Source organism: Balaenoptera borealis (assembly GCF_965194805.1).
Source record: "Balaenoptera borealis genome assembly, chromosome: 12".
In the NCBI taxonomy this organism is placed as follows: Eukaryota; Metazoa; Chordata; class Mammalia; order Artiodactyla; family Balaenopteridae; genus Balaenoptera; species Balaenoptera borealis.
The window spans coordinates 105,206,099-105,225,236 of NC_138869.1; the positions used below are offsets into that span (position 1 = coordinate 105,206,099).

The window sequence follows — 19,138 nt, forward strand, 5'->3', positions numbered from 1 at the left end:
CATGGCGTCAAACTGGATAAGATTATTTTCTTAGCCATTTGCGTATACCCAAGGGCTAAAGGAATATATATTTCCTGGGAGCAATGAACAGCATTGTAGCCAATGTGTCAGTGTTCTAGAAGGGCTGGTCTCTCAGGTTCCACATGGAAGCCTGAACTTCACGAAGGGCTACCAGTTGGAGGTAGGCCCCCTCCCTCATGGCTCCCAAGCCAAGACTAAGTACAGGGTGTTTGGTGGAGGCAGCCTCTCTTAGGAAATGATCCCAGGAAAAGAGAAAGGACTCCCCACGTCCTCCTGATGCCTGCAGTTTCACTCTCCCGGTGTAATTCCTTTAGGTTTAGAACCAGGTAAAATAGTAAACACCTTCCATTCATGTATGCTTTCTGTATAAAAGTGTCCTCGGATCTCTTCCTGAACTCAGACTTTGGTGATAAGAAAAGGCAGAGGCCCAACGTGGGATGTCACTGTGAGGATAAACCTGAAAAGGAAATTTGGAGGGAAGGAGGCACTGGTGCCCCCATGTCAAACTTCACCTGTCTTAAAATTATGAGTTCGGCAGATTCTGTGATCACGTGAAATAGTGTTAAGCTAGAAATAGAACTAGAGTGCCAATCATTTCTTTGGTAAAACTGTAGCAAGTGTAGGGGCTATAAATCCATAGAGGAAGATGGAAGTGAGAGGCGGGTAGTAGCTGCCATCGGTGACGTTTGGGGCGTTAAGATTAAGTCATTGACATATACGCACCGCTATATATACAATAGATATCTAATATGGACCTGCTGTAGAGCACAGGGTACTCTGCTCAATACTCTGTAATGACCTGTGTGGGAAAAGAATCTAGAAAAGATTGGATACATGTATCTGTATAACTGATTCACTTTGCTGCACAGCAGAAACTAACACCACATTGTAAACCAACTACATTCCAATAAAAATTAATTTAAAAAAATATTCAGTCATTTAATGAGGACCCTTGAGTCTCTGCCAGACTCAAGTTTGGACTTCCAAGGTTGTTCTATTGAAGGAGGTGGATAGTCTTTGGTTAAAAATGCTAAACAACTCTGAGAGGAAAAAAAAAAAAGGGAAGGCAAGTCATTAATCTTAAAAGTGTCAGCTGAATTATTTTCAATGAGCCCTGAGGTCTGGCGTCCTGGCAGCCAGGGAGGGTATTTGGATTAAGTTTAATCAATAGGTGCATATACGGCAAGGGAGGCATCCAAGTAATTTATTATCTAACGATTAAAATGAACCTGTGCTGTCACCCTCCGCCAAGTGTCACAAGAGCATGTTCCAGCCAGGAAAGCAAACCGCACTGAGGGTCTGCTTGGTAAATTCCTAACTTCCTATTAGCTGGGGTTTTAAAATTTTATTTTCAGAAATTTAGTCCATTAGTTGGACTAAAATAATCCTACTCTGATGATCGTATGATTAGCAACTAAACAATTGGAAGCCTGTTCCTGGGATCCCATTCCCACTGGCTTCGTTTGGTGCCAACTGCAGTTTGCATGATCAAGCAGCAAGACTTCTCTCTGCAGCCCTGATCCTTGACAATAGGCCCCCTTCCTCAGTGTGGGACGTTTGAGAACAACACGTCCATGTTGGTAAAGAAGAAGGTCCCTTCTGAGAAGGGATTGTTCACTCTGTATTTATTAGATCTTGGTGATGTGTTTAGCTGTGGTCCATCTTTCTTTCCTGCAGTTTTGCGATGCCTCGGGATACCAGCGAGAGTTGTTACCAACTATTTCTCAGCCCATGATAACAATGCCAATTTGCAGTTGGACATCTTCCTAGAAGAAGATGGGAATGTGAACTCCAAACTCACCAAGGATTCAGTGTGGTGAGTTTGATTTACAAGGGCATTTGCTGATATCAAATTGAAGTGACATACATTTACCAGGAGACAGAGTCGGTCTAATGTTTCTTTCTGTTCTATTTTAAGGAGTCTTCGATACCATAGGCAGAAATGTCTGATTGTCAGAGATTGTTTTTAGCTAATGAATGAGAAATGTTACTGAACAGGCAGTTTGGGCTTCTGATAATAGAGATCGATCATCCCATTACAAAAGCAACCACTGGAAAAGGCCATGGTTTTAGTGGCCAGAGCCTATACTAGTTCCTCTCTACCTTAGTATATGACTATTATGGTGAACGGCAGAGACACAGAAACCAAGCATTCTCTACTCTAAGAGTAAGATAGACAACGTTTACTAAGCACTTACTGTGTACCAGTCTCTGTGTGAGCATGATCTTATCTAAGCTTTTTAAGTTTTATCAGGTGGGTGCTTATTAATATTCCATTTACAGATGAGGAAACTGAGGCACACAGAGGTTAAAATAATTTTCTCATGGTCATACATCTGGTAAGCTCAGAATAAAACCCAAGAGCATTTGACCCTAAACCACAACCTTTTTTTTTTTTTGGCCTTTGCCATATAGGATTGCTCTTTGAATGTAAAGACGTGGTTCTCCCGATCTGTGACTTCATCTTTCATTCAGAGATAGAAGTGGAAATAAAACTGAGATTATTACCAGATACCAACCACACAGTTTTTTCACTGCCCTGAACAGCTATATCACAAGCTGGCTGCAGGGAGTTTAGGATGCCAAAGAAATTTCTTTTTTCCATTGGGACCCACTCAGTCCAAAACAATATTCTAAAAAGAGGGGGAAGAAAATCCCAAGAGTCCAAATGTAACGGATATTTACAAAGGTCTGTATGGGAGGGAAATTGCCAGGCGTTGAACTCAGTGGAATTTAGCTCAGTGGAGCCAAAAATGTGTCTCCTAGAGTGGTTCTTTAGAAGCAGTAAAGCTAAAACACTGTCGGTTGTAAAAGCATCCAGACGGGGATGGTAGGAAGTTATAAGCTCATTTTAAGAGAAATTAAAAGTTAGAAGTGTCTTAACTCCCCCGTGTTACAGGAATGGAGCACACTTGTAGGAGCAGTATTAACTCACCAGCGCCGGTAAACGTTCATTTGAGAATGTGGAGAGCAGGAAATCGCTGAACTAGTCGCAAAGCACTACTGTGAATAAAAAACACTGCAGTTCATCTGAAGGGAATGAGCTGAGCAATGGCAAGCTAGCAGCGGCTATAGCCAAGACCCCTGTAAACTGAACGGCACGTTGAAGCACCATTTAAGCCCTTGGAATTACAGCACAGCAGCCCTGCATGTATATGGAATGACAAAAACAGACCCAAATAGCCACCCCCTAAGCCTGCTGTGACAGTCAAAAATGGCAAAATAAGAATTATTTGGCATCCTGCATTGCTCACCTCTTCCTTACACACCCCGCCGCCCCGCACACACACACTCACTCACTCAATGCCCTTGAAGCCAACTGCTGCTCAAAATTATTCCTCCCGATTCCTTGATCCGAAGGCCTCCCACCATAAATCCCCACGGGCACCCCAGCAAATAACCTCATGAGGCTGCCCCTCACTAAATTGATACAAAAGTGTGAAGCTGATAGACCTTGTTCTTGGTAACCCTTTCCTCTTTCAGCTCTCTGCTCCGGATTCCTTTCCCTGTTTCTATCACCCTTGTTCCTTCATTGTCTTCCCCAAATATCCCATCACCCTGGGACCACGTTCCCGGCCTGGGGCCCTCCTCCTCCTCCTCCACAGCCAGACCACTGCCCCAGGCTTCTCATCTTCCCTTTGCTTGGCTCACAGAGGTTGGCTGACGGTCTGACTAACTGAATGACGGATGTTACCCTAACTTGGGACACGCCAGACCGTGGAGCAAAGGCATTAAAGGGCTCCGTCGGGTCTGGGTCATGCACCAAGCAGCTGTGTGACCTTGGGCAAGGCACAACCTCTCTGTGCCTCTCTTTCGTCCTCTAAAGTGGAGATGACAGAATTTCCAAGCATAACAGGTGCCTAATGACTGTTAGCTGCTGTTATTGTGTTCATTGCTAGTCGCACAGCTGGAATTTCTTGGAGGCAATATGTTGCCATCAACCTAAGCACCTTGAAGCAGTCAGAAGAAGAGGGGTGCCCGGTGTCCTAAGATGACTGTGCTATTTCTGTCACTTTGGGGCATTTTAAAAACAAAAGCAGAAACTTTGCCTCCTCAGTGCAAACACCAGTGAACCCTGGAAGTTATAGAGGTTCCAGAAAACCAAAAGTATTTCTAAGCCCCTCCCTGATTGAGGAGGCTGGACACGTCCAGCCTGTCCCTGGACACGTCCACCAGTTTATGGTCACCACAGCCGCCCCCCCACATCAGGCTCTGGCTTGGGCAGTCACTGGCTGTGTGACCTTGAGAAAATGGCTTTACCTCTCTGAGCTTCCTCATCAGTAGAATGAGGGTAAACTTAGCAGTTACCAATTAAATGGCAATTTAACGAGGCAATTTAAAGTACTTCCCACCGTGCTAGGTCCAGAGGGAGTGCTCAGTTGGCACCTGCTGATGAGATTAGTAATGACCACTGGTAAGAAATGGGGGCTACCTGAGCTGCAGGGTTGGCGAGCAGGGGTGGGGCTGGGGACAGAAGGCTGACAGAGGCTGAGGCGGGGCGGGGAGGGTTCGGTCGGCATCGGCTGACCACCAAGAGGCCGGTGCAGCATGGCTGGCAACACGTGGCCCGGCAGATTTCCTAGCAGGGGCCTGAGGAGCCACCGGCCTCACCCAAGCCCCCCAGCCTCACTTCCGTCCGCAGGCTCCACTCAGACAAACTCTTGGTTGTACGTGGCCACTGTCCCCCTCTTTCTAAAGGAAGCCACGAGAATGATTTCCTGGTTCTCTCTCCTGTGTCTCCACCATCTCTTCGACACTGAGGTCCTGATGGTACAGGATGTGGTAAATTAATTTGTCCAGTTGGGTCTGGGGGACCCACGGCATCCTCTTTTCCACGGCTCAGCTGGGTCCCGTGTCCCCAAAGCAGAAATAAGGCAGCACGAGGGTTCAGAGGGAGAGCTCAAGGGTGCGTGCGAAGGTGTGTTGTTCTCAGTGGGATCCAGAGCCGAGAGGGGTGAAGTCTGGATTTCACCCCGCGCTCTCACCCTTTCCCTTTACCACCGCAGACCATCCAGCACCGACTGCTAACGGGCCTGCTTCCTGGCCTGCCACCTTAGGTCCCTGCATGTGTGTTTCCTCTCCCAGACGGCCTCACCTTGCCAGGGGCAGCAATTTTGCCCAGAGTGGGCATGCTGTTGATGCCGACAGAGGGAAGAGTGGGCTTCTTAGCGATTCAGGAGAGGGGGGCACCGAGGAACCCTAGAAGGGCACAGCTGGGCAGCCGAATTGCACCTCGGGTTCCCAACTGAAATTCCAGGAGGGCCAACGCAAGGTAACATATCCTGGAAGGAGCAATTTAAGCCTCCTGTCCCCAGCGTGCTGATGGGTTTGGAATTATGCGTAACCTCTGGGGGGTGGCATCCATGAATCACCGTGGACAGTTTAATGAAGATGCATGAGCAATGTCCGGCTGCAATCTAAACGGTGAATAGGGATACGGGGCTCACAATGGGCAGGAGTAAAGTGACCCTTTCTCCACCTCCTGAAAGAACTCCGCTTGGTCACCTCATCATACGCCGGTCACAGTGGAAATGGAAACAATTTTAAAAGAAAGGGATGGTGGCGCTTATTAGGGTCATGAAAGGTATTTCAGTAAAAGGCTCCTCTCCTTCTAAATGAAAGTGTTATCCTGTGTCCTACTGCTGGAGAGGATGTAGCCAGATTTGATGATTCTGGGTGAAAGATCTGTGCCCACCTCTTGAATTCCCTCCACCAGTATGCAACCTCCATGGGAGAAGCCTTGTCTGATGTATTTTACTTTTGTTTGGCCAACAGGGTGCAAGGCAAAGAGCAAGGACTTGATAAATGGAATTGGTTGGAAAAAATTTTAAATGCTCATTTAACAGACAAATCTCATTTAATTCATTCAACAAACACTATTAGACACTAATACTTCCAAATACCAGGTGCTAAGGATTCAGAAGGAAATTAACTAGGCCTCTGCCCTTGAGGAGCTCCATCCAGTGTTCACAAGTGAAACAACCACATACAGTACACTCTATACAAATATGAGGTGGGCTATAAGGTGAGCCAGGAGTCACGGAGACGAGGGGAAGGGGCTTCCGTCCAAACCCGGGGGAGCAGCGGGAAGGCTGTTCACATGGTCAGCGGCCGTAGGCTCAAAGCCGTTATCCCCCTGCAATCTTCTGGCTGTGCTGTTCACAGATGGAATGCCCAGGAAATGACCTTGGCCCACAGATAAAACTCAGGGGTATAAGTCTAAGGGGCTGAGATGAGACAACCAGAGGTCAGTCTGTTTCAAGGACCAGGCAGGAAGGAACGGAATTTCATACAGAGTTATCCCATATTATTATGACTACAGTTGTTGACTATTGAAACTCACTCTCTCAAGACCCAGCCCCTTGCCACTCCTTCTTGTACGACCTCAAGAACATCTGGTTCTTTGTCATCTTCCTGAGAGGGCTAATGTCCCCAAGGCTGTGCATTCACAAGAGGCAGATGGAGTCAATACTGTTTGGGGATGGGGATGGGTCACTATTACCATCTATCGCCACCTCTCCCGCTTCCCTACCCTCTGGGCGCTGTCCAATCCCAGGTTCTGCCTCCTTTAAGACAAACCCACCCCTCACTCTTAGTTTTCGAGGGTCCGACAGTCAACAGTGTTCCAGAGTCCCTCTTGGCGCCAACAGCTTCCTAGACCCTGACTCCTTCTCGCGCCTCTTCTAGGCCTCTCCTTCGCGTGCCCCTTTCCATCCTGCTCACATTCCCAGAGGAAGGTCTGCATCTCTGGACGATGGAGTTCCAAGTGGGGTGGGTAGAAGCATGTGCTGCTCGTGCCCTCAGGATGTGAAGAGAAGGGGCTGTGCACCTGTGTGCACACCAAGGCCCGTAAGCTGACCCTTCTGCTTCTCAGAGGCCAGCTGATTGGTCAATCGGCAGATGTAGAAAATTGCCTAACTCAGAGTTTTAAGTATCTCATATGATATTAAAGATAATTGGAAAGATGATGAATGCTAAAACAAGTAACAAGAGTCTTTCTTTCCTTTATTGCCTTTTCATTTCAAATTAAGTAGGTTTGATTAAACTGGGTTTCTCAATGTAAGGTTTTAAAATAATTGTGAACTAGCAAATTTGTATTTATCAGTTTCAGCTCAAAGTTGGGACAATCTAAGAAATAGTCAGTGATCCAAGTGGAAAGAAATTACAGTTTTATTTTGTTTTTCCTTAGGATCTCATGGAAAAACACCAAATCAAGTCAAACTGTTCTTACAATTTCTTTCCCTCCCTCTCTCTCCATGGCTCACGGCAATATGATTAGCTCTGCCACTGATTAGCTGAGTGACTTTGGGCAAGTTGCTTGATTTCTCTGAGCCTTAATTTTCTCATATGGCTTTGGATTTAATGAGGTATAGGGTCACCTTCGGCTCCAAAATTATTATTTTTTAGATAAATGTCACTGTTCTTCCAGCCAGGCCTTTCTGTCCACAGTTAGCGGGTTCTGTCATGTGCTCTGAGTGAAGATCTGCTTGCCTTCACAGGATCAGGCTGTGATCCACTCACCCACACGTAGGTGCTGCTTCACAAACTGTCTTCACGTCAGCTCTCCAGGAAGAAAAGACACAGAAATCAAACACGCCACAGAAAATTGCTGTAACTCTTTGGCTGGCCTCAATGCACCTGATTCTTTAAAAAAAAAAAAAAAATCCCAACTTCCTTCAGTACTTTTTGGAAAGAGTACGTTTGTTATTGTTTTGTTGTGTTTTTCACTCCAAATGCAGAAAACTCTGCTGCAATGGGTAGCATTGAATCTATAAACAAAGCTCTTTCAAAGCAACTGTTATAGCAGAAGTTAAGCAGCTTTCACACCTGGGAGCCAGCCCTGGGTTTAACACAGTCCCACCAACCCTAATTCTAATTGCAGTCTGCACACTTGGCATGCTGGTTTGCACATCATAGGTGCATTTTTGAAATTCAGGCTGATCCACTTTGTACATTGTTTTTAGATGCTCAGTATGTTCCAACTAGTTGAACTTTCATATTGTTACATTACCCTAACTTTTAATCATGGTATATGAAAAGAAGAATTATCCAAAAATGAATTCCAAGTAAAAAAAAAAAATAGACGAAATATTCTGAATATAGGCCAAACCGTTTAAGATGCTTACGAGTTTGTAAAATTATCCTGTGATGTATGCAAGTTACCAATTCTGAACAGCTACCAAAGATATTTCTTTTCAAATAAATTATCTACTTAACCACATTACTGTCAGCCAAATAGTTTTTGAGAAAATCACCTGGAGCTAGATCACGAGAGCTGTCGTTAGAGAACTAAGAATATATGCCGTGAATCCGCACCAGAGTCTTGAAGGAAGGATTGAAAAAGTTATTTGCCACCTCCAAGAATCAAAATAGCTCATGCTTATGGAATACTTTCTTTGTGCCAGGCCCTAAGCTAAGTGGGTGACATGTATTAATTCATTTAATCCTTTTAACAACCTGTTAAGGTACTACTATTATTGTCCTCACTTATAAGTGAAGAAACTGAGGCACAGTAACTTAACCATGGTCACCAGCCTTCTAGCTTCCATGGCTTCTGATAGGAAGTCATTTTCAATTCTATTGATAATCCCTTGTACATAACAAATCACTTTTTTTGTGTGTTGTCTTCAAGATTGTCCCTTTTTCTTCAGCTTTGGACAGTTTGACTATGAGGATTTTAGGTGTATGTCCCTTTGAGTTTATCCTCTTTGGGTCTTTTAACTTCTAGGATGTGTATATTAATATCTGTCATCAAATTTGGAAAGTTTTCAGCTATTATTTTTTCAAATATTCTTTCTGATTCTTTTTCTCTTTCCCTTCCTTCAGGGAGGTTCATTATGAGTATGTCCCACATGGCTTGGGGCTCTGTTAATTTTTCTTCATATTTTTCTTCTGTTATTCAGATTAGATCATTTCAGTTGACTTATCTTCAAGTTCACTGGTTCTTTATTCTTTCTACCTAATCAAATCTGCTTTTGAGACCCTCTAGTGAATTTTTTGAAATTTTTATTCCAGTTATTATACTTTTCAGCTCCAGAATTTCTGTTTGATTCCTTTCCATAATTTCTATCTCTTCATTGATATTCTCTATTTAGTTAGACATTGCTGCCATGGTTCCCTTTAGTTCTTTGAATATGTTTATAATGGCTGAATTAAAATCTTTGTCTAGTAAGCCCAATGTCTTGGCTTCCTTAGTGACAGTTTCTCTTGACGGGTTCTTTTTTTCACTGTGTATGGGCCATACTTCTCTGTTTCTTTGTGTCTTGTAATTTTTGTTAAAACCTGGACATTTTAAATAATATAATGTGTTAACTCTGCAAACAGGATATCCTTATCTCTAGAGTTTGTTGTTGATGTTTTGTTGTTGTTGTTGCTCTTGTTTGTTTGTTTAGTGACTTTCCTGGACTAATTCTGTAAGGTCTGTATTCATCATGCATGGCCACTGAAGTCTCTGCTGGGTAAACTCAGTGGACAGCTAATTGTCTTCAGTGTTCCAGCAGGAAGTACACAATTCTGCTGTAGCCTTCACTTCCTGCTTGCACAGAGTCTGAAGTTCAGCCAGAGGTGAGAGTTTAGGACCTTGTTGGGGCTTTCCTGGGCATGCTTACAGACCTGCACATCTGTGTGGCCATCTAGGCTCTCAGGAGTATGTCAGAAGTGTTCAAAGTCCCCTAAGGAAATTTCAGTCCCTCTTGTTAGATTTTTGGGGACAGCCTTTTATTATCCCCAGTTGGTATCACTTCTTCAGGTACCTATAATGTTAAACAGTTGCTTCTAATTGGTTTTGAAAAACATCCTATAGATAGGGCTATTTGCACATAGTAAGCTCTGAATCAGATCAAATAAAAATAAGCCCTGGGAATGGAACTTTTCAGAGGGCTGCCAGACAGGTTAATAGTGACAATTCTTTTATTGAATTTTAGGGAGTTCCAAGCCCATTTTCTCCTCTTTGTTGTTTGCTAGGCTGCAAGTTTTTATGGCTACCATAGTTGTAATGTTGTTCATTTTCAAGACTACCACGGAGCTAGGGAGAGAGGGGTGGAAATAAGGCAAATTAAAATGTCACAAAGCTCACAGTTCTGAGATTCTTTTGTTCTTGTTGAGTAAATCCTCCTTATATTGTTGCAAATCTTTGGTCCATTTCCAGAGTTCTGGAAAAGTTGGTTTTGATGATGTTTGTTAGTATCCTCATTATTTTTATGAAGGAGCAGATTTTTGGAGGCCCTTACTCTGCCATTCTGGGAGTATTTCTCCAGAACACACTTTTAACCACCCTACAAGTGGTTCCAAATTGGGGGCCTACCACACCCCTTGAGGGTTTTACATTTTGTAGGAATAGTTTGGGATCTAATATCATCTTCCTGACATATATCTGAAATACATATTATTTTATGTATTTTTATTTCTTCATTTCTTCTATACATTATAGGGCATTATATTATCTTTTAGAAATTGTGTATAGAAATCTGTGGACTTCATTTCAGGATAATATAGGGGTGTTACAAAATATTTGTTTTAAAACCAGGAAGGGACATTAATTTTTGAAGGTTGAAAACCACTGTACTAGACTCTCCTCCCATTCCTTTCATATATCTACCCTAGTCCTGCGGATACAATATCTCCAAAGAGTGCCTGCAGTTCCTATTCTACTCGAGGTCCACTTAAGAGTGAACAAAGAGGGAGTTTGGGAGGTAAATAAAATCAGAGGTCATTACAAATACCTCTCAGGAAATTAGAATGAAAAAGAAAGTGGGAGCCATCTAATAAACCACATAGAAAGTACTAAGGCATTTTTCATAACAAGAAAAATGTCATGTTTTGGTTAATCATAAATTCTGCTTAAGAGAGTCATCATATATACTGATCAAAAGTTACCAGTTTTCAAATAATTAAAAGCTAATAAAATATGTACCACCTAAGCTATACTGAATGCAATTTAATTTCTTTTGATGATGAATAAGACCTCTAGAAAAATGTCATATAAATAAGAGCTTTTAGAATAGTATACTCATAAACAGCTTTATAATGCAAAGCAGTAAATTTGGTACCTACTAAGATTGTTGGCTGTAATTTTTTAAAACTCCTTTCAATAATTATGGCCAGAATTTATTATAGAAAGCTTTTTATACCTTAGAGTCATTCTCAAAATCCAATCTTTTCTTAATTTTCAGCAGGAATATCAATTGATAATTTGCTATGCAAGAGAGAGAGGTAAAGGGGTTCAGTGTGCTATTTTCAAAGTAAATCCAGCAAGGGGAACTCAGCAGAATTACAGAGGCCTTCTGCCAAGTAGTGGCGTCAAATGTGGCTCCTATGGACGGGTGTCATCTACTTCCTGAACATTTTGAAGGTTCCATTTTGGTCTCTCACACATGCCATCTTCAGCCCCTTAACTGGGTCTTTCGTGCTACAGCAGACTGTGCTTAAACTGTGACTCTTTTTTTTTTTTAATAAATTTATTTATTTTTGGCTGCATTGGGTCTTTGTTGCTGAGCACGGGCTTTCTCTAGTTGCGGCGAGCGGGGACTACTCTTCGTTGTGGTGCGCGGGCTTCTCATTGCGGTGGCTTCTCTCGTTGCGGAGCATGGGCTGTAGGCACACGGGCTTCAGTAGTTGTGGCACCAGGCTCAGTAGTTGTGGCTCACGGACTCTAGAGCGCAGGCTCAGTAGTTGTGGCGCACGGGCTTAGTTGCTCCGTGGCACGTGGGATCTTCCTGGCCCAGGGCTCGAACCCATGTCCCCTGCATTGGCAGGCGGATTCTTAACCACTGCGCCACTAGGGAAGCCCTAAACTGTGACTTCTTAATGAGCATCATAGGATCCCTTCCCTGCATACAATAAGCAAAAACAAACACCTTCATTACTTTCTCTTTTTTCTTGATGGGTGATTGGTTCCTACAGGGGGCACTGGCTTGGTCTCCGCCTGATTGGACTTTTGGCCTTCAGTGGAGAAGACCCCAGAGGAGCTCCAAATGCCCCTTCCTGGTTTCAGCACTCCAACAATGAACAGCAGCATTCTGAACTAGCGTGGTTCTCCCAGCTCCCAGCTCCATAAAAGATTCCTCCAGAATACTTCCCTTCCTCTGAATAATTCCTTTCCGTTGTCTGGCTTCATTACCTTTCCCAACTGGCAAGGTTTTTCTTGGTCCAAACTTTTATTTCCACTTTGGAATGTCTTACTAGGCAAGCCTCAGAGCCCACCAACTTGTCTCTACTTCTTCCCCCCCCCCACCCCCCTTCGTTACTGGAGTGACCAGAGTTTAACAAGTCCAGGGCATGCTGTCATTTTTGTCACCAGTATCATTGCCTGTGTCAACAGTATAACAACAGGGCCAGAGAGGTAGGGCTGTGCCCATCTGCGACAAACACAAATAGCTTGCAGGATAGACCAGGGCCTTTCTTCTACCCCCTGCCATTTGTAAAATAAAAGAATTCAAAGACTTGGTTTACACTTGAAGTTGGTCCAAGACATCTCTGCCCTGGCTTTCTCTCAATCTTATGTGTGCTCTCCCTTGAGCCCTAATAAAGCTGCAGAAACTAAATTACAGTCCCATGTCTCTTTCTTCCCTTTTAGGGAAGAAAACCTTTCTGCACAGATTGCAGATGAGATGACCCTGTGGAATGTTTAAGCAGTTAGCCGAGTTAAAGGCAGTAAAGGACTCCTTGCTTAAATTATCCACTCTGTTTTCTTTGAACATACAGCACACAGAGCCCCGAAGCCCATCCTGGGCTCAGCTGTGTTTTCTGTCCGCTCTGCACCCTCCCATGGGCACTTGTCACTCTGGATGTGACCTTAGCCAGTTGTTAGAACTGTGCTCTTCCTTCTTTAATAAAAAAGAGTCCTCTTCATGGTTTTTTTTGGGAGGGCAGAGGGGGACTAGTATATATTTATTATAAAAATTTCAAACATTGCAGAAAAAAGTATAAAAATAAGAGTCATCCACTTTCTAGCTACTCAGAACATTGACAACATTTTGCTAAGCATTCTTTAATGGGTCCCTTTGCATATTGTATTCATTTTTTATTGCTGCATAGCAAATTTCCAAAACCTTGGCAGCTTAAAACAACGTAAACTTATTATCCAACAGTCTCTGTAGGCGAAGGGTTTGGGCACAGGTTAACCAGGTCCTCTGCTTAGGGTCTCAAATGATGGCAATCAAAGTGTTAGCCTGGACTGTGGCCCCCTCTGATGCTCAGGGCTCTCTTCCAAGCTCACTCAGGTTCTTGGAAAAATTCAGTTCCTTGCAGCTGTAGAACTCATGGAAGCTTCCATCTGCTTCGAGGCCAGCAGGAGAATGTCTTTGCTGCTTCAAATCTCTAGCTCGCTATGCCCCAGACCTCCCAGATTTAAAGGCTCACGTGATTAGGTCAGGCCCCCATGATAATCTCCTTTTTTAATGAACTCAAAATCAACAGCATACTTACCTTAATTACGTCTGCAAAATCCTCTTTGCCATGTAAGAATGTAATCACAGGAGCAACATCCCATCCTATTCATAGACTTCACCCACATTCAAAGGGAGGGATTTATACAAGTGTGACGATCATTTAACGTTCTGCCTTCCACACATATATACATACACAGTGAACACTGTACCTGGGGTTCTGTAGCGTGATTTTTAAAAATTGATATGCCATGGTTATTTTTCCTACCTAATAAATACAGATCTGATTTTTGTGGCTGAATAGTATTCTATTTTGTGATTTAAAATAGTTAATCACATATTGGACAGTTTCTGATTTTCCTTCTTAAAAATTATGCAAGGATGAACATTCTCACATTCTTGTCTTTGCATGTGCGTAATTCTAAGGAAAGGAGTTTACCAAATCAAAGGATAAACTAAATCAATGCTGCGATGTCCCTTCCAGGGTCCTCCAGCACTGCATGGTGCTGCTTTGCTAGTGAGGTTCTGCTTCTGGTGAAGATTCTCTGCGTCTTTTGCTCCGATACTGTCAAATTACTACATCCTTGAAAGGAGTTCTAGAAATCACTAGCTGCCACTGCAGGAAACATGCAGGAAGTAACATAAAGTAAAGATGTGATGTTCACTTGTCACCTCCATCCTCTCCCCAAAGAAGTTATTTTCAATTTGATTAAATAATTTTCGAACGAGATGGGGGCTTTATTTTAATTTCTACCCTGCTTCTTTAGAAAGAGGCAACAAGGATACTAGATCACATTGAAGGTTGATAATCTTTTTAACTTTGAAAGGACACTGCATATTTTGATGGTATGGTGGGAAGTCGGGCTTCAAATGAAGGCTCTGAGAAAATACAAAACCGTGAATCTTAAAAACAAACACACCAAGATTTAACTATGCCTGCCTTGCTAGGAGATATCCTTGCCTTTCAAGCAACCAACACTTTGTGAGCACCTCCTATGGGCCAGTTCTAGCTCTGGGAACATGATGGTGAACAGGCAGGCAGAGCTCCCAAAATGAACCCACACAATCTGCAAGTGCATGATGAAACTGCAAGATACATTTACCTAGATAAAGATCTAGGTTAAAAAGCTTTAAAATAAAAAAAAAACTTGCCAAGAAGCATATATATTTTCCCAGCCTGGACAGTAGGTAAACGGAATTCAGCAATGTCTATAAATGTTAGCCCCTTTCGTAGGGGAACTTGAGATGTAAAAGGCAGGCGTGTATACCCAGAAATACTGAACATCCAGCCCAAAGGGGACCCTCGTGGCATGGGTGGCCCAGGACACATTTTCCCTGGCCATTCCTGAGCAGAGAGAATGGCATGATGGAAAAAGCCCCATTTCTTCAGTGGGTGCAACCTCTCCCTCCGCTCGTGGCAATCTGGGTTGCCTTCCACCCAGCTACTGGCTTTCCACCCGTCGACTAAGGCCCAACCCCTCCAGAGCATAAGTTCTGTTCACTTCACCCACTGTTACAAGTTCCTGACCCTCTTGTTAAACTCTTCCACCCCAAACACACAAATAAGGTCTCAGTCTTAGGTGAAAGTGGAAGAGACTGTGAGTAGCTAATTATTCAATAGATAGCGTAGTCAGAGAGAAGAAACCTTTCCCCATCTCCTGGTCATTTGAAAAGAAACAAAAATCCTCAAAGCAATGTCTTTACCTGAGATCTGAAATGCAAAGCTTATTTATCTTGTTCAAGGCTAACCTGGCCCAGGATACTTGAATTTAAATAAGGAGGTTCTGGGGCCTATTACCCTAGGGCGGTGTTGGTGAAAGCCAGGGTTGCTAAACATCACAGGCTGTGTAGGAAGCGTGACTGTGGCCATTTGGGATTGCAAATGTCTCACTGCTATTCTTTCTGGATCTCTCTTCCTGATGGTGCAACGTGTACCGTTCTTAAGGCGGGCTAGCATTGATTATTACCTGATCACCGTGACCTTCCTTCCAGCTTCAGAGCAAAGAGAGAGGCTCTCAGGTGGGAGCCAGCCTCATGCCCCTGCCCCGACACCTCACACCTTGACCCTGACCTACATCTGCACCCCCGTCCCCTGCAGACAATGCCTCACTCTTGTCCATGGCACTGCTCTCCACCTCATCCTCCTGCATCCTTGGTATTTGAGCCTCTTTTTATTCCATCTCTCCCTTTATTCTATCTGTATCTCACTCCCTCTCCACTGGTTCTTCCTCCATAGACATGACAATCTCTCCTAACGTAAAGATAATCAAAACAATCTTCCCGCATTGCATTATTTTCTAGCCACTGCCCTATCGTCTCTTCTTGCGTTCACAACCTAGGTCACCCTTGGGGGAGAAATCCACTCCGCATTTCTCCCCTCCTGTTCCCTCTGCATCTGGCGTTTGCACTCACCACTCTCCTCCATCAGCAATAAAGACGCCAGTGGCTTCCTACGTCAAATTCCGAGTGTCACGTGTGTATATAAAAATGCCTCTTGGGTTTCATCCTTTGAGTTTCTCACGGGCACTCGAGTTCATCATGTCCCACATGAACATGTCACCCACCCAACACCAGCTCCCAACGCAAACCTTCTCGTCTTCCTTCATTCAGCCTTGGTGAATGGAACCATCACACTCCCTGGAAACTCAAAAGCTTCCTCAACACTCACAGTTCCCTTCTGAGAGCTCCTCTCCTTCTCCACGGTGATGAGGGGAAACTCAGCTCAGTCTCTGGGCCTCACCCAGCTTCCACAAATACAGATCTGCGAATTTAACGGGCCCAAGGATAAAGCCCAAATATTTAACTTGGGATAAAAGGATCTCACAATCTCATCCTCACCAACAACATAGCTCAGTGTTTAAAAGCATGGATCCTGGAGCTCTGTCACTAACTCGCTGTGCAACCTCAGGCAAGATTCTTAACCTCTCTGTGCTTCCGTTTCCTCCCTTGTAAATGGGGGATAATAATAGCAATACCTTTCTCATAGAGTACTGGGAACATCATATGTATTCACGTACATAAAGACTTTAGAACAGTGCCTGGCATACAGTAAGTGCTATGTGATCTGACAGTCTTGTGATGTACTGCCCATTTTCACCTGCCAATCCTCTTCTCCCACGCACACAAGTATGCAAACATGCTACTCACCAGCCACAACAGCATACAGGTCACCAAACACACCATGCTGGCTATTTCTTGTCTCCACAGCTTTGTTCTTAGTCCTTTGGTTAATCTGCTAAACTCCCATTTATTTTGGGGGACTCAGCTCAAATATCACTTCTGCTGTGATGCCTTCCCTCCTGCCCCAAGGGCTTCCCCACTGAGACCCGATTGTACCCCAAATGAATTTCCCCTGTAGCATGCATCACTTCAATCAATTATTTTTAAAAGTCGGAGAGTTACCATGTTTGAGCACTTATCATATGCCAGACCCTGTTGTAAGTGCTGTACATGTATTAACTTGTTTAAGCCTCACAGCAAACCTATAAAATGTTTTAACAATTGGTTTCTGTGTTCATCGTTCCTCCTCAATTGTGGGGCTCTTTATGGGCAAGAACCTATGACTTGATCATGACTGGGAGTCCAGCATGGTGCCTGGTGCATGACGGGCCCACAGATAAGTGAATACCTCTGAACTGAGCCAATCAGAGATGAGCTGAACTCAGAGAGAGACGGGCACATGCACGAATTACTGACATTGAAGGACACTGAGGAACGGGTGGATGGTAGCTGGATCTGAAATTCACCAGTGCTATAAACAAAGACTGCTGTAACTACCTCATGCCACCATTAAATTGTTATTACTATATGAATATTTTCTATAGTGCCGACAGGGTAATGTGCTCCCATTTGTTTCTGTAATGTCATATAATTTCAGGTCTTTCCAAGGACATAATAATACAATTCATGATGATATTTTTATCCCATGCTCTTGCTTCAAGGGTCACTTGCTAAGTCTGAAAAGTTTTGCCTGGCCTCCAGCTCATGGGTCACCCGCCGTTGATAAAGTGTAAAGAGACACTCACCCTGACAACCTTTCCTTCTGGTTGGACACCAGATGGAAATTTGCCACCAATTACAGACAACTGAAGTCAGGAGTTAACATTACAGTTTCTATGGCAATAGTCTAAGCCCATAAACAAAAGCATTCTGTTGCTTAATTGTTACAAAGGGATATGCTTTTTATAAATCTAATATGCATGTAAATATAAAAGGAATTCAAAGATAATATGCATTTCGGTTTTAATTAACTTTTCTTCCCTGCTGTATCCCTTGAGCCCATAGTAAATTCTGTTTCATTAGGCAGTAGACAAGGGTTAAGATCAAAATTGTTTAAGGCATTGATTAGAATATCTCTGGGTGGCCTTGAAGCTGATATTCGTGGGGGAGGGAGCAATGCCCAGCCACATGAGTGCCGCCCCAGGGGTGCCAGCGGAAAAGGACCTGCACAGAAAACTTAAGTCTAGGACCCCAGCATATCTCTGGGAGGCTTCCAGCTAGCTTAAGCCATTCCAATAATTTATAGATAGCATAGTCACAGGGTTTTTGGTCACTTTTTGATTTCCTGGAACATTGAATGTGATGGGAAGTTTAATCTCACTGGGGTGGTGTTTTTTAAGGAACTACCACTGCTGGAACGAAGCCTGGATGACGAGGCCTGATCTTCCCATTGGGTTTGGAGGTTGGCAAGTCGTGGACAGCACCCCACAGGAAAACAGTGACGGTAAAAACAGCATCCTCCCTCAGGGAAATGGATGTACTGCCTATCTTTATTTTGCTTTTATGATTGCATCTGATGTGTGGGGAACACTCCCTCCCAGTGGGAAGCAGCGTCAGAAGTGTGCTTCCTGGGCACATGTACAGGGTTGACTACCTGCCAGTGAGGTTTAACTTCATGTCACTGGTCGTCTTTACTCTGATCATTTTGTGACTTCTAGGGGGAAAAAAGCATAAAACTTAACATATATAACTCATCAACTCTTGCTTTGATAAGCAGTTTTGAAGACAAGAGAAAAAGTATCTGGGTGAGCACTTTTGCTAGGCTATAAAATATACTTCAGCTCTGCCTGATAAACAGTGATAAGATAGAAGGCAGTGGTGAAAATAAAGAACTCAAAAAATAATTGCAGATCATCCTTTAAATTGTTGTTTTTCCAGACGCTGATTTCTTTTTAGGTTGAGTGATTTCTTTCAAAACTTGAGTATGTAGGTACTTATCGTCTAACGTGTGTGCTAAGTAGTGGCAGCTATGACCCCCCCTCTCCCACCGAATTTTTATAAAATCACACACATCATAAGGCCCCATTTCTCCTTAGCATGATGATAAAAATCAGTGGTCTAGGACATGACTTTTATCTCCCCAGGTGTTGATATAAGATATTGATGTGTGCATACATATATACACAAAAACATTCATTACATACTCATAAGGGAACGCCAGTACAATACTGGATTTTAAGAGAGAAATTTCAACACTTTCTGGTGTTCCGGATTATATATCATGACAAGATAGCTGGGTGACTAATGGCAGCTAATCTCTTATTAACAAGAGATAGCTGGTTAAAATTCAAAGGACTTTGTAAAGGTCAGCGTGGGCCTACTGACTTCCTGACTGCACGTGGTCCACGTGTGTGGCTAATATCCAGATTCTCCAGTTAAACTCGACGTGTGTCCCTAATGTCCAAACACAGACAAAAAAAGTGAAAACAAACCAACAACAACACAAATACTGA

At 43.5% G+C, this 19,138-nt stretch overlaps 1 protein-coding gene across 2 annotated transcripts in view; it reads left to right on the plus strand.

The window, feature by feature from the left end:
* The window catches only part of F13A1 (coagulation factor XIII A chain), a 144,905-nt gene that overhangs the window by 84,034 nt on the left and 41,733 nt on the right, over window positions 1-19,138 (plus strand). For both annotated transcript variants that reach the window (XM_082344584.1, XM_082344583.1), the window contains 2 exons: window positions 1,699-1,837; window positions 18,026-18,129. In XM_082344584.1, coding sequence (XP_082200710.1) covers window positions 1,699-1,837; window positions 18,026-18,129 — 243 coding nt within the window. The remainder of the gene's footprint in view (window positions 1-1,698; window positions 1,838-18,025; window positions 18,130-19,138) is intronic.